This window comes from Phyllopteryx taeniolatus, chromosome 21 (assembly GCF_024500385.1).
Source record: "Phyllopteryx taeniolatus isolate TA_2022b chromosome 21, UOR_Ptae_1.2, whole genome shotgun sequence".
NCBI lineage: Eukaryota > Metazoa > Chordata > Actinopteri > Syngnathiformes > Syngnathidae > Phyllopteryx > Phyllopteryx taeniolatus.
Window position 1 is genome coordinate 5,310,940 of NC_084522.1, and position 16,221 is coordinate 5,327,160.

The following is a 16,221-nucleotide window of genomic DNA, read 5'->3' on the forward strand; positions in this document are numbered from 1 at the left end:
CATCTGCCCGCTTGGAATATCTTCAGATAACTCTCTTGCGTTTGTTTCATCAGGGTTATGAAAGAGGGGGAGGGAGGGAACGTGAGGGGAGATTAAGATGAAGTGGGAACGAGATAGTGTACCGGGGCAGTGACACTGACAGGGAGCACTCAGCTATGTACAGGGGAATGGAATTGGGAGCAGCTGCAGAAGAACATTGATTTGAATTTCATTTTTTGAGTGTCTTATTTTTTGTTATCACGTCTGCCTCACAGTTGGGAGGTTCTGGGTTCAAATCTGTAACTCCTGCAGTTTCCATGTTCTTCCTGTGCAAGCATTGTTTAATTGCATACCCTAAAACAAATTCTCATATCAAAAGACCTCCTGGTAAACTGAACTTTCTTTTGTGAGCTTAACCAGACTTGACTATATTTTTTTCTTTGTACCTCACTTTCTCTCCTGCAGCTCCTCACGAGATATGTAAAGACGAGAACCTCCTCACTATCTCTTGGAAGAGAGCCTCAGCTGGCGAAACCGTGTACAACAAGTGTCCAACAAACGCTACTGGTTGGTCCATCAGCATCATTCCCATTCACAATTTGTCAGCGATATCTTTATTTTAGCTTGAATATATATTGAGCCTATACTAGCAATCTTAGATATTCAATCAAATCATGCAAATTGAGGGTTAGGTTACTCTTCAGAATGTGAATTATTGCTATTAATCAACATATGTCAAGTGAAAAAAAAATAGATCTCCCACAGTGCAGACATGAAAAATATTGAGCCAATTTTTGTGCCTGTTCCTTTCAGGATCTGCTAGTCGTCGTTGCATGCTGGACAATAATGGAGTTGCTTTCTGGGGTCCTCCGAGCTTCGCCAGATGCGTCTCAGTTGAATATAGATATTTACATATATCTGTAAGTTCTCAGTTAACACACACGCACACACACACAAACACACACACACATTCTGGAATTCTTCTCGCATATCAGGATTTACATCAGCCAGTGAAAAAAATTCTGTCTTTCCAAAGTCACAATCAGAGAAGCATTGTTTTAGCATTGTATTTATTCGTGTGGCGTAGTAGTGGAACTGCACACGATCATACTGTGCAGTGTCTAATTTTATAGGTTAAATAATTTCTGCTGCTTTGCGTCCTACCATCAAACATTTATGAAATGAAGGGACATCTGTTAATAACATAAATTTAAAAAAAACTCAATAACGAAGGAACTCTCAAAGTTTACTCCCAATGGTGTCTTTATTGTCGGATCTCCAGTATCTATAATTAGCTTTTTCCACAGCTTTGCGCTCACACTTATCAATTAATGAACATAGCTAATGAATGTGTTCATCAGGCAGACCATTTCCCTGCTCCGTGAACTTCCACCTTTCCCTCTCCTCCATTATGGCAGAGGAGATTATAGGGGCCCGGGTTTGGAGTTATTTGGAGGTGGGGGGTGTGTGTGTGTGGGGGCGGGGGGCTATTAGAGATTGTGAAGTGGAGGACTTGATTGTACTGTTACCTTCTGTTCCAACCTTCCATTAATACCATGAGTCAATAATTAATTTTCTGTGATTGATGTTATCTTCTGTTCTCGCTCTTTTCCGATCACTTTGCATTTCACACCTCACATATGCACACACACACACACACACACGCACACACACACTATGTCATGTTTGACTTATTCCTTGCAGTTGTATCAAGATGCAATTTTTGAGAGAGAGTGCTTCTGGCCTCTTTTTGACTTGCCGATTTTAAGCACAGGCAAGAGAAATTGCCATGTACATATTCATGATGGTGTTTTGCAACACCTTTTTAATGTTGGTTGCATCTGCAGTGGTGAAAACGTGCCAGTTCTGTTCACTTTTTCCCTCACTGTCTGCCTCTTTCTCATCTAAGCTACGAGAGCATCTCGCGAAGGGTCAGAGGACCCTGGCTGGGGAGGGCATGTCTCAGATCGTAAGAAGTCTCCTGGAGCTTTTTCAGAGGAGGAGCTACTACAGTGGCGACCTTCTCTTTTCCACGGAGATCTTGCGAAATGTGACGGACACCTTCAAAAGAGCAACATACATCCCAGCTCCTGACGACGTGCAGGTAGGCAAAAGCAAACAAACCACATCAGAGATACAACTCCTGATATAACATCAATTCCTGTTTCATTCAATGTAGAAACAGTTTCATGGAAGGCATATATCATTGCACTACCTCTGTTTATTGTGAGGATTTTATACTTTTTTTCCCCTTTTGTTTGTAAGATGATTGAGAGATAGTTACTTTTTTAAAAAAATTATAACATCTACAATATACTGCAATATCGCAGCAAGAGTTTCAAGATGATGCAAGAAAAATACTTAATAAGATGAACACTTAATTTATTTCAATATATTGTTTTGTCTTTAGAAATTCTTCCAGGTAATCAGCCACATGTTGGACATGGAAAACCTCGAGAAGTGGGAAGACGTGCACCAGGTAAAGCCTTTCATTTGCTGTGTGTGCGTACGTGTGTCTTTGTCACATGAACATTTTGCCATTAGAGTCATGAAAACACACCTGTTCACGCCAAAAAAAGATGAATTGTGAAGTCTTTTTGAGTTTGACCCAGATTGATTCCCATAAATTTGATGTGAATTTATAAGCCATCTGGACGTCATAAATACATTACAGACAGGTTTTTTTTTTCATCAAATTTTCTATTGCACTACCTTTACTGCTATCTTACTATCTGGTAACCCAGTAGAACTTTGTAATGTAACAATGATATTACCACTGACATTTTATTCATTTCCTTCATCTGCAGGTCGTCCCCGGTGCTGCCTTGTTGATGAGAATTTTAGAAGATTTCATTCATCTCATTGGCGAAGCCCAGAAGCCTTTCCAGAGTTTTTTAGTTGTTACCACCAACCTTAGTAAGCATTATATAACTATTTACATGACATTAGAATTCTTGTTTAATTTTAAGATCAGTTTCATGTATAGGTTTGACTTTATTCTCGCCATACCATTAAGCGGGCCTCATCTGTGTTTTGCCCACAGTGGTAAGTTTAAAGTATTCCTGTCTATTGTTTGCACAGTGATAACTATCCAGCGAGAGCCAGTTTCAGCAGTTTCCAGTGATATTAACTTCCCCATGAAGGGCCGGAGGGGGATGAAGGACTGGGCAAGAACAGCAGAAGACAAGCTCTATATCCCGAAGGAGGTCTTCACTGTACCAAATGAAGGTAGCAAGACACAAAAACAATTATTATATAAACAATTCTGTTGCAGTTTCAGGCTGGGGACACTTGCCACTATAATTGATATATAGTGAGATTATAACCGGCTTTACGACAACAGCATTAGGATTTTTTTTTACACGTCTGAGGATTAATGTTGCAAGTTCGATTTGACACTCCGTAATATCGCTTTTTTTGTTTTGTTTTTTCCGTGACTGTTCTCGAAAATGTATCTCTCTGAAACTGCAAATTTCACATCCAGGAGAAGAACCAGAAGTTTCGTAACAGTCAGGCTTCAAAACAAACCTCAGAACTACGATTTGGATAAGATTCAGCTATTCTCTGCACTCGCTCGACACATTTTGGGGACCTGTTATCACACCACCCAACACTCTCTCCAGTCAAGGTCAAGTTGGCCAAGAAGTGTTTCCCAAGTGCAAATTTATGCACTCAAATGGTTCTCATCGAAACAGACAGACAATTTTTCAAGGGCGTCAAAGGGCTCGGCAAGTTTATACTGTATAAAGTGTCCGCAAGCTCTTCTGAAGAAGTTGTAGAAGTTATTTTTAAACTAAATTCTACACAAATGATGATCAAATTAAGAACTTTTTTTTTCCAGTTTACTGTAGTGCAATCTTTGTTCGAGTGGTTTAATGTACAATTGGAGCAAAACATACTGTTAGAAACAGAATGAATCGTCTAAACAAAACTGAGCTGTGTTTTTCATACAAAGGAAAAAGTGGCATACCCAGGTAAGCCGTTGCATTCCAGCGGGATACAAGAATGGTCCGAAACCACAAACTAAATGCTGGAGAAAAACAAAGGGATCATATACTATGATAGCAGCATCAAAGAAAGGTAGAGACGAAAGCATTGTGAGAATTGGCAGATGCAGGCCGGTACCCAAAAAGGGGAAAGGTCACGTCTCGCAGGAAATTACACTGTCTGACTTTCTGTCTCACAGCCATGCCCAAATTACAGTTCTGAGAAACTAAATGCCGAAAGAACAGAGCTGTCTGACCCCTTTGACGTTTTCTGATGACAGTGACTCTTTGACTGGCGCTCACAACATCCTGTGTTTTGACCTCGGAGTACCTCACCACCTGCTTTCTGGCTCACGACTGCAACGTATGCTTATTTGATGCTTGTTGAAACATACCGGTTCACATGATGATGACGCAAAGCACAACAACCCATTTTTGAAGACTCAATAGAAACTGTTCAGAAAAGCCAGATCCATTGACTCAAGAATGACAAGAGTAAACAATTTGGTGCAATCTTGACAAGCAGCCAAAGTAAAAGCACCCATTCCTTCAAGAGAAGCCTTAAGTGCTTTCCCGAGCCCTCCTTTAAAAAAAGACATGTTGCCCAGTTGATACATCATGGTTATGGCAGCATCCAAGCTAAACTCCTCTGGGGCTACTGTTGTTTATATAAGATGGCAGTCACATATCGTTTTTAGGACCTCTGAAAAAAAAAAAAAGAAAGCCTGTAGCTGCCGACTGTCGCCTCAAAGGACTGTGATTGGTCGAGTCTTTTTTTTTTCTTTCTTTTTTCACCAGCCACTGTTGTGGAGGCTTGGCAAAGAATTTATTAGATTGTACATATTTTGATTCAACCTCCCACACATGTTAATATTTACCTTCTGCTTTAATGCAGGCGGCACGGTGAGCGACTGGTTAGAGCGTCTGCCTCTCAGTTCTGAGGACTGGGGTTCAATCCCCGGGCCCGCCTGTGTGGAGTTTGCATGTTCTTCCCGTGCCTGTGTGGGTTTTCTCCGCGCACTCCGGTTTCCTCTCACATCCCAAAAACATGCGTGGTAGGTTAATTGACATCTCTAAATTGCCCGTAGGTGTGAATGTGAGTGCAAATGGTTGTTTGTTTGTATGTGCTCTGCGATTGGCTATTCAGGGTATACCCTGCCTCCTGCCCGATGATAGCTGGGATAGGCTCATCACGCCCATGACCCTAGTGAGGAGAAGCGGCTCAGAAAAGGGATGGATGGATGGATGTTTTAATGCATTGTGCACTCCTATAATACTTTGCATCTGCAAATACAGTATAATGTTTGATATGTGGTATTTGGTAAATTGTTTTATCCAAACAAAATACAGCGTCATGAGTTTTGACACCTCTTCCCATTGGCAGGTCATAAGTTGAGGTCTTCAGTTGCATGGAATCAGTTTTGTCTGGTTCATTTAACTCCTAATGAGCACATGTCTGCGATGGTCAGCTTGAACATGCTCATAAATGGCTGCTGACTTATTTTGTGTGCACACGTGCGCCCGCTTGGCACACATCCGTGCAGCTTATCAATAGGTTCATAGATCGCCTCACTGACCGGGAGCAGATATTGTTCTATAACTGAGGCGACACCTGTCATGTCTGGGATACACCTGCTGTTAGAGAAGATAAAAAAAGGACCACTGAAATTACTTAAAACTGGCAAAATAAGGAAAATCATACATTAAGTTGTATTTAGTATTACAGATATCTTCAAGCATTTAATCAGACAGTCTGCCTACTTAAAATGTGAAAAGTAGTCTACTGCTGTTGCACATAAAATCGAGCATTTCTGTATCAAACCTCCTTGGATGTGGTGGCAAGGGGAAAATTGATGAGATGGATAATTATGAAGGTTAGCGAAAGAGCCCAGAACAACTTCCAAATTATTGGTGAATTCCAAGGTCACTGACATTTCATAAATTGGATAAATGGATGACAAAAGTGGAAGATTTTGTTGTTTAAATCAAATCATCACGAGGAGTTGGCCCAAATACCAGTCAACAGGTGTCGAAGTCTGTTTGAGAGATGCAGAAATGGCTTGATTGCAGTGATTATCTCGAAAGTTTGTGTAAAAAAAAAAACAAAAAAAAATTAAGTTCCATCATCTACTTTCATCATTTTTGAATGATCCTGTTGGAACCCGATTCAAAAGCAATACCCGATTTTCATTCATTTTCAGTACACTGTCATCTTTACGTTTGTGGAATTGGAATGACCACTCTGGGTTTTTCTCAATTATGGAAGATACCGATGGTTTTATCCATGTGTGTCTGCACATGTATCCATCCAAACATAAAAAGCTTAACAATGGTGCGTATGCAACCAATTAAATTAAGGTAAAGTTGAGAACTAAAATAGAACTTGTCTGTCTGATGTAAAACTACTGAAGATTATTGTAGCCAATGTTTTCCAATATAAGGGCATTTTGATAATGTTTTCAGTTTCACTTAGATGATAAGTGACACAGAGTCAGTTTCTTAAAAAAAGCTTATGCACATTTTGTGCATTTGAGACTATTATGGAATTGCATGAAACAATAAGAACTGTAATTGGAAAAAAATTAACACATTTCATGCCTTTGACTTTTCATGAGATTTTATCCAAAGCTCGAGTGGGAACTGTTTTATTCTATAACTATTGGGGTAATTGGAGTAAACGGTGCTTCAAACACAAAGAGACACATATATCCATCCATCCATTTTCTGAGCCGCTTCTCCTCACTAGGGTCGCGGGCGTGCTGGAGCCTATCCCAGCTGTCATCGGGCAGGAGGCGGGGTACACCCTGAACTGGTTGCCAGCCAATCGCAGGGCACATACAAACAAACAACCATTTGCACTCACAGTCACACCTACAGGCAATTTAGAGTTGTCAATTAATGCATGTTTTTGGGATGTGGGAGGAAACCGGAGAAAACCGGAGAAAACCCACGCAGGCACGGGGAGAACATGCAAACTCCACACAGGCGGGGCCGGGGATTGAACCCGGGTCCTCAGAACTGTGAGGCTGACGCTCTAACCAGTCGTCCACCGTGCCGCCACATATATCCTTTACTCCAAATAAATAGATTTCATCATTAACAAGTCTTTACAGACGCTGTCAAATTAGGACTCGCATTAGTATTTTCATTCTGCCGCAGCTCTGTTTTTAATGTTCTTTCCACCTTCTCCTTGTCTGTCTCTTCTTGAACTGATACATCCTCTGACATCAGCTTGATATTTATTTTTCACGGCACCCATGACAATTGATACCAACCAACGCAATACCACTTTCTCCACCTCTATGGTGAATCTCTTTCGTTGCTTCCCAAAAGGGCAAATGAGGGAAGGCATCCATGTGTGTGAACTTTTACTTATCCTGTATGCTTCTTTTGCTCAGCCCCCTCCCTCTCATGAGAGACAAAATGACATTTACAGAAGAACACAACTTGTCCTTGGTAGGGAATACGTTTTACTTTTTTGTGTATGTGTGATACAACACGGAAGGGATTGTTGTAACGCAATAGGCTTTGCTGGATGAAAAAGCTTAAAAGTGGAAATAACGACAGCATCGCACAATGAGAGGCACTAGTATTGAAGAGGATTTTAACAACAACAAGACAAACCTCGACTTTCAGTAAGTGCGATTGAGGGGCAAGGTGGAATTGAAATGTCATTATTGGCCTCGGTTGGGTTGACTTGGGTTGACATCACAGTTGACTTTGGACAAGAGTCGGCGCACACTGGACTGGTCGTCACTGACGACTCAGCATTCAAAGACAAAAATTAATACTGACATTCACAATACTGTCCAATTTAAACTCCAACGCTTGACTGTGAGGCAGACGCATTAACCATAAAGTATGCTTCAGAATGCAGCCAAATCCAATGTAATGTAATATAATTAATTTATCGCGATAACAAGTGTTATGTGTCAATACTTTTCTTGATCCCCAAAATAATGGAAATAATCAAATTCACAGATGTTTTGGTCTTTTATGGCCACTTGCTGAAGATATTTCATACGGAATGCACTTGGCACACCCAATTGCCAAGTGAAGTGGATCAATATATCGTAAAAGCAGATGAGTAATTGTACTGTAACAAGTTGTCGCAGAAGAGTTTCATATTTATGGCTAATAGGCTTCTGAACATCGTGTGTTTCAGAGGCAGAGACAGATTCAGAATCAACGATGTATTATGTCATTGGCGCCATCCTGTACAGGACGTTGGGCAATATTTTACCAGCACCAAAGTGAGTACTGCTCATTAAATTATAATTCACAACTTGTGAGCATGCCACCCTGAAGAGTATTGTTGTTGTTTTTTTACTCACATTCTGAACTTTTATGGCTTTTATGCCACTTTTCACTTTGAAAAGTTTTCATCTTCTTGTGCTCGCCTTGTACTTATCAATACCTTTTCTATTTCTGTGCCCTTTCTTCTGCCTCTTCTTCCCTATCTAATTCCAAGCACCAATTCCTCATCCGTCTTTCCTCGTATACCGTCTCTGTTGCTTATCCCCCCATTGCATCTGCATAGTTATCAGACAAATGTTTTTAAATCTACAAAAGTTGCATTTCCCCGGATGCTTTTGTTTTTATCGCAGTATATAAATGTACAGTCACGTTTTTAATGGATTCATGTGCAAATTTGTCCTCAAACTTGCACAGAACCTTCATTTGAAGAAAATAAATATATCAGCTATTTGTCATAGTGAGACATGGTGTTTGCGCTGGTATGGAGCATTTTTATTCAGGTCAGTCCAGGATCAGTGACAAACTATTTCTCTGTTGAACATTATTTTAAGGAATCTCCTTGGACCTCCTTCTTTTTACTTATATATTTCCATTCTCTGTCAGGTATGTTTGTTGATATGTTCTGACATGTATTTACAGTACCTCAGAATTGCATTAAAATAAGTACACTCTTTTGCAGCCAACCTGCAGTGATCAACTCCAAGATCCTGACAGTGACAATCCGACCAGAATTACAACCCAGTGATTCTGTGGTGGTGGTGGAGCTTGCTTCCCTTTTCAATGTAAGTCCAATAATCATCAGAGTCAACGCAAGTCCTGACAAATCAAAACTGACATGCACCAACAGTGTTCCAACACTGACTGTTACAAGTGCAACTATGTATAAAAAAAAATATATATATATATATTTGAACTACTTCACACCACCTTGTGTTTACTGTGTTAAGCAAAAGAAGAAAATGCTGCATGCTATAAAGTGCCATCGTGCTCAGTATAAGGCCTGAATAAACGTTTACCTTTTTTGACTTTCTTATATTGCAGTCTCTTGGTACCTATTTAGTTTATATTGCATTGAAATATGTTATTATATATGACTCACCACTGTGCTTCTTAGCGGGCACGACTACCGGCTGGCAACCTCAATAAGGTGTCTATTTCATTACCCCGCGCTTGGGTGGGAAGGTGGGCACATAATCCAGAAAAATAAATAATAAAATGTTGAATCATTAATGCAGTCTGCACAGCACACACATGCATGCAAACTCTCCCAAGTTTTGCATTGTCAACTTGGACCTCCTTGACATTTCATATCCAGCATCCAAAATTCAGCATTAACAAAAATAATAATAATCTTTTTTGATTGATGATATCAGGGAAGGTGTTTTTCTAGCATCATGCTTCACAAATCTTTTGTTCAAGTTTGAATTGATGAACACCTATGCTGGATGTTGTGTTGTCCCGTAATATGCTATACAGTCCAGATGCTATTCTAGTGGTGTGCTTTCTCTATAAAGAAAAAGGAGAAGCGGCCATGTTCCTCAGCTGTAGTACGCTTGGTGTTAACCTTGGCCAAAAGTAGAAACAGCCAGCTGCCGAAGCTATGCCTGGAGAACAGCTGCCCAAGGCTTCATTCTCAAAGGAGAGGTCGTGTCCTTTCTCAAAGGTGATCTTTTTCCAGTCAGATCAACCACTGGTTGGTTCCCTTCTACCTAAAAGTGTGTGTGTGTGTTTTTTTTAAATGTTAAGTAAGAAGCAGGTGGTCAGAAATCAAAGCGTCCTGAGAGTAAACCCCGAGATGATGGCAAATGTTATACCCCTCACCTCTTCCTCTTCCCATCCTTCATCCTGCCTTTCCGTAGTGCTCCCCCAGCTCACCAGCCAGGTTAAGTAATTGAACTTTAATCTGGTTTGCTTGCATCAAAATGCATCCTCCAAGTGCAAAGCTTTCCTGGCTCCCCCCAACCAGTCCTTTGCAGCTCATCTGGTTAGTGTAAAATATTCGTCATCAATATTCAGGAAGACAGCAAACCACATGTGGTAGGAAAAATATGAAAGGGAAGCTGAAGAAAATAGCTGCTAAGGTGGAGAGCACTCTCATGCAGCTGTTTAAATCAAACAACTGCTGCTGTCTTTTGAGGGACGTCAAGCAAGCAGATGCAACACATCTGCATTGTGGGTGTATGCTGTTGTCACTGCGGCTCTAATGCACAGTCGGGCATGATGAGCTCTGATTGATGGCTGTCTACCAACACACAAACTCTGTTCTCCAATACACACTGTGCAATGTCTGATGTCGGTGGGGGAAGTTTGCGTGCGAGCAGGTGCGTTGTCATCCATCAATCTGGGTCGGCTAGCTTCTCATAAATCTTGCATCGTTGTGTCTTGAAGAGTCCAGCCTGTGTCGAGGCCCCCGGATTCTCTTGTTCACGGAAGATTTAGTTGTGAACCTTTTCCAAAGAGGGTGAGGTGACTTGGCGTTTTACTGAGTCAAACTCATATACAACACTGTTTGTATTCAGAAAATATTTTGTAATTTGCTCCGTTATAAGTGAATACTGGTTACATGGTCATCATCAGCTTGTGAATACTGCTTTAATACAATGTACCAAAAGGGGGAGCCCAAAGGCAAATTGCTAATGCAGCACATAGACATGACCAACAGACTTGGAACACATTTTCCCTCTGCATAGGTCCACTGTGAAGATGGCTGACATAAAAAACTGCAATTTTGATCTCTTGTCTCACAGGCATATTTAGTTGTCAAATACAATGTTTTTTTCAGTCTTCAGCAAAATTGGATTTGGCCTCACAGTTCCAATAGCACTCCAAATGATCCATCTACAGTATAATAATCAATTCAGAGATCACCAGTGGCGTGATGAGTCAATTAAAGTTATTGATCCTGTGATGGATTCACTGATTGAGTCAAGCTATGTCGTCATGATGGCTTCCAATCATGGTTTTGTTGTTTTATTTTTTATTGCTTGGGGAGTTTCGTACATTCTGAAGCTTCTGTGCACTCAAGTTTTTCTCTCCTCAATTAAAACATCCCCTTAAAATGCTTAGTTGGATATTAATTTTGGTGCAACACTGCCTTCTAATAACCCCATTAGTATCAATAATTGCATGCCATGCCATAATTGCCAAGGCAACCCCGGATTGCTGCACATCATGAGCAAAATGTGCCACTCACAAAATCAATTTGTGGATTTTTATTCCGCCGTCACAGTGGACAAGTGGCTGGCACATCGGTCTCACAACTCCTGAGGCTGGAGATCCGGTTGTGCGATCCGGCCTCCCCATATGGAGTTTGCATGTTCTGCGGATACTCCGGCTTCCTCCCACATTCCAAAAACATGCTTATTAGGTTAATTGAAGACTCTTAAGTTGCCCATAGGTGCAAATGTGTGCGTGAATGGTTGTTTGTCTATCTGCGCCCTGTGATTGGCTGCGGACCAGTTCAGGGTGTATAAATAAATAATACAGAAAATGGAGGGACGGATGGATGTATTAGTTAAAAAAAAAAAAAAAAGTGTTTTAATACCAAGAAGTTACTCTTCCTTGCTTGGAGCGTTGAGAATGTGAATTCTTCAGTTTCTTACTATGTGTTTGTTACCAAATGTACTGTGAAGTTACACAATTTCACTTGCATTTATCATCCATCCATTTTCTTTACCGCTGCTGGAGCATATCCCAGCTATCTTCGGGCAGGAGGCGAGGTACACCCTGAACCGGTCGCCAGCCAATCGCAGGCCACATAGAACATGCAAACTCCACACAGGCGGGGCCGGGATTTGAACCTCAGCCCCCAGAACTGTGAGGCAAATGTGCTAACAAGTCGCCCACCGTGCCGGCTGCATTGATCATATTAGCTTAAAAAAATAAATAAACTGTTGGGAGTGTTGTGATAAAAAAAAAATTGGGAAAGTAAGTAAACTATGAACCTTTGAGAAGTACTTATTGTACTACTTCTTCATTTATTTCAGTTTTTATTTTTTAAATATAATTTTTTTCTTCACAAGTTCACTTTTTCTATCAGTAGTTGCTTCTCTAACTGGAACCGTTTTCTGTATTGCGCCCTCCCATTGTCTTTCTCATTCCCTCGGTTTTATTGCGTTTTCCTTGCTCCATCATCCATGCAGCATCAGTTTTTATCCTCAGGCAACAAGCTTCAACCTCTGCAATGGCGCTAACCGATTATCCTCCACCCTTGTCTTGCAGGGTACATCCGATGCTCAGTGTGTCGTCTGGGACTACAGCAACCCGTGAGTGACTCTGAATTATTTTAATGCTTCCTCGATGTGCGTACGCCGTAGTGCCGAGTCGATGCTGATCTCGTTCGGTGCTGGTGTCCAGTCGGATTTGTTTTATTAATGGACTGAGACCGGTCTAACGATGTTCCCTGCATTTCCTCTTTGTGTTAATTAAATGACCCAGTGAAAGCAAATACCATCCTCCCTGTGAAGAGTTCAAAAGTAGCTTTGCTCAGATTTCCTCTGTGGGCCAGTGTTTTATATGACTTCACTCTCGCTTCCACAATTGAAATTACTTGGAAGATATTCATGTAGTATTTCGTCTTTCTTTGTGGATGTGCGGCTGGACTTGAACGATACAGTCCTGTGCCATCACAAGCCCAGATTTATTTGCTTTCCCATGTATCTACAGTATGTAGGCCAGTGCTTACACTGCATGCCGGCACATCTACTCTCCTAAATGTAAACCAGCACAATCAATTCTGTTTTTTTCCCCCCATTAACTCATTTAAATATCCTTTTTTTTTTTTTTTTAAACTCAGTCCTGTCAAGCTTACTGATGAGAACAGACATTTCAGTTCCGGTCCCTCTTCATCTGTACTCTCACAAATCTCAGAACATCTCATTATCTTATGCGTCTGCTAAAATGGTCACTAAAATGGTTCAGACACTCATATACAGTACTTCCGATGCTTCAGTCAGCGTTGACCTTCTCAATAGTTGATCAAATGTTTCCTGCTTGTTGTGAGCCTTGCTGTCCATTTTTGACAATAGGAACAGCAGGAACTGTTCATCAGATCACAAAGTCTTCATGAGATGACATTTACGCCGCATGAAGGCTTGAGCAAGACAGTTTATTCAGATGCAAGTGGAAAGGCATTTCTGTTTCAGCTGATAAAGAGCGTACATTTCGTTCAAAATGATGCAAGTGGTGATTGGTAGCTTCCTTTTTTTCTCATCACATTATATTTTGCCCAAGAAAATTGTCTTTAAGGGTTTTAATTTGTCATGCAGACAAACATCAATTGGCCCATTTTTTTGTGACAGCAAGAACATAATTCTGATAAGCTCCTCTTCCTTTAAGACCATACTCGTTCTTCTAGTTGTAAAGTACTCGCCACTGACCAAAGGACACAATGGGATCGCAGGTGCAGTCAAATTACATTTGCAGACATTATGAGAGAAGAGTCAAACAGAATATAAAGTGGAAAGGTGGCACCAAAGTACATCAACTAAACAAGCTCAAACAAGGTGCAGTGTAGCAAGCATCCAAATATGTATGCCAGGACTAAGAGAATTTGTTTGCAGAAAGTAGCGTATGCAATGACTAGCCACAGCATTATGACAAGTTGCACGATATAATGATGTACAATAATTATTTTGAGTTTACAAAAGTAATAATCCTATGCTAATACATGTTTATGATTTTGAAAACCAATCACTCAGTTCAAACACTTCATGTGGTGCATGCATATAATCGTATCATAATTTGAAAGCACCCAGTAGAATATATTGATGTAATGTAATTTATACAACCATGCCCCAGGAGTTATTTCTTCATTTGATTTTGCAAATTAGGGGTGGCACAAGCACTTATAGGAGCAGGAAATTGGACAGCATATACTGTCCAGATGCAAAGTGTTGGGTTACGTTGACAGGAACCAACTGAGAACTGAGCAAAGAACATTTTGTTCAAACAAGAGATCACTTAGGCGGACCGTACACCAAACGGCCAACTAAACTAAACAATAGTGGAAAAAATACACCCGGCGCTTGACCCCGACACACATAATACCAACTCACTGCAATGGAAATACTGTGTTTTCGGGGAACAACATTTTGCGGTGCCACATATACAATTGTATTATTTTGCATTGAACCGCAAACAAAATAGCACACTTGTCAAGGAAGAAGTGGATTGGCCTGGCCACTGTAGTTATATAATAATAATAATAATAATAATAATAAATAGAGGAAACAGGCAAGAAATAAATGAGAGAGTGCAGATATTGGCGAGGCTCTTGGCATTGATTGTCCCATTGATTAACTGTACTTGTGTATTTCGGCAACAGATACTCTCCACGCAGCGCTTTTTAGCCACAGTTTTATGTATTATCTATTTATAAATATAATTAAGTATTATTGTAAAACACAATATGTAGAAAAATTTTTTTTTGTTGTGAACGCGTATCGTAGCCTTTTTGGTTGGCCGACTGATGGATTGGGAAGTGAAAAAAAAAGAAAAGAATGAAACTATATGAACATAATAGCTTTTAACAAATGATTTCCTGCTCAATTCTCCTCTTTTAAAATGTTAATGCAGACAAATTTAATTGTTTAACTCTCTAAAGCGGAGTTTGCAGTTTCCCCGTGCCTGCGTGTGTTTTCTCCGGGCACTCCGGTTTCCTCCTACATCCCAAAAACATGCATGGTAGGTTGATTGAAGCCTCTAAATTACCCATAGGTGTGAATGTGAGTGCGAATGGTTGTTTGTTTGTATGTGCTCTGCGATTGGCTGGCAACCAGTTCAGGGTGTACCTCGCCTCCTGCCCGACGATAGCTGGGATAGGCTCCAGCACGCCCGTGACCCTAGTGAGGAGAAGCGCCTCAGAAAATGGATGGATGGATGGAACTCTCTAAAGCCTGCTCTAATTTAGTCACTGGACATTTTCACTCTAGTTTGCTAACAGTTTGTAGTACTTATAGTTCAAATAGTTTTTTATGCGTGTGTTTATTTATTTATTTTGCCCTGAACGTGCCCATATGTCTGTACCATCTGCTCAATTCTTTGTACTCACATTCCTTCCCTTTCTCCCCAGTTTGCCTCTCTGCAACCTACACTCAACCTTTGCTCACTTTTTAAAACGATTTTAGTTTGCAACAAGCAAATAATTTATTTTTGTTGTATGCGCGACATTTTTTTTCTTTTTTTTTGCATTCCTATACTTAAGAATAAAGTTGTAATATAAATGTACATTGCAGGTGCTGACATCTGTAATGTACATGTTTCTTATGTTCAAATTGCATCATGCTGTATACAGCTTGCTTAAAATAAGACCCATTAGTTAGAGATGATTGTAATGCACACCGCAGATTAATGGATAACATTCAGCACGTGAGGGGTCAGGGGTCATTCAATCCTATTTCTAATCTGCAGCGTTTTTCAGTTTGATCTGGGATCAGCTGTTAAAGACCCGCAGAGCGAGCTCTGCCCCCACTGGCTGTCACTGCCACGAATAATGACCTGTGCAGTACAACTAGCGGCAATTACCTCACTATGTCATGCTTGACCACAGGCATGCTTCATTGCTAATGTTCTGCACATTGAGGGGGAAAACAAGTACAGTTTAAGTATGTACAATTACTTTATTTGTTTTGACAAAAAAGCATAGAGACCTTGAACCTCCATCCAACCAAACATGAAAATGCATGACATAATGAAAATTAAATTAAATGTATGGCTGTGTTGCATAGGTAGCTCACTCAGTGATTCATTCTCTTAAGTGAAACTCTTTGCCAAGCAATACTGTTTTTTAAATGTCTAAAATTTGCAAAAGTTATTTCTATCCATCCTCATTAGGGTTATGGCCACGAGCTAGAGATGAGTTTGTCCCAGTTGACATTGCACGAGAGGCAGGGTATACTCTGGACTTGCTGCCAGCCAATCACAGGGTTAATTCTTTACAAATAAAATTAGGTACCCTATTTTCACAACCATAAGGCGCACTTAAAAGTCTTAAATTTTC

At 40.4% G+C, this 16,221-nt stretch overlaps 1 protein-coding gene across 21 annotated transcripts in view; it reads left to right on the top strand.

Annotated features, from left to right (window-relative positions):
- Positions 1-16,221, top strand: part of adgrb2 (adhesion G protein-coupled receptor B2) — a 144,726-nt gene that overhangs the window by 78,134 nt on the left and 50,371 nt on the right. For all 21 annotated transcript variants that reach the window (XR_009786161.1, XM_061760557.1, XM_061760561.1 and 18 more), the window contains 9 exons: positions 445-546; positions 793-899; positions 1,889-2,083; positions 2,390-2,458; positions 2,787-2,895; positions 3,061-3,207; positions 8,131-8,218; positions 8,902-9,004; positions 12,444-12,487. Coding sequence is in view for 20 of the 21 variants with exons in the window: in XM_061760557.1 (XP_061616541.1) it covers positions 445-546; positions 793-899; positions 1,889-2,083; positions 2,390-2,458; positions 2,787-2,895; positions 3,061-3,207; positions 8,131-8,218; positions 8,902-9,004; positions 12,444-12,487 (964 nt within the window). In the remaining variant the exon portion in view is untranslated. The remainder of the gene's footprint in view (positions 1-444; positions 547-792; positions 900-1,888; positions 2,084-2,389; positions 2,459-2,786; positions 2,896-3,060; positions 3,208-8,130; positions 8,219-8,901; positions 9,005-12,443; positions 12,488-16,221) is intronic.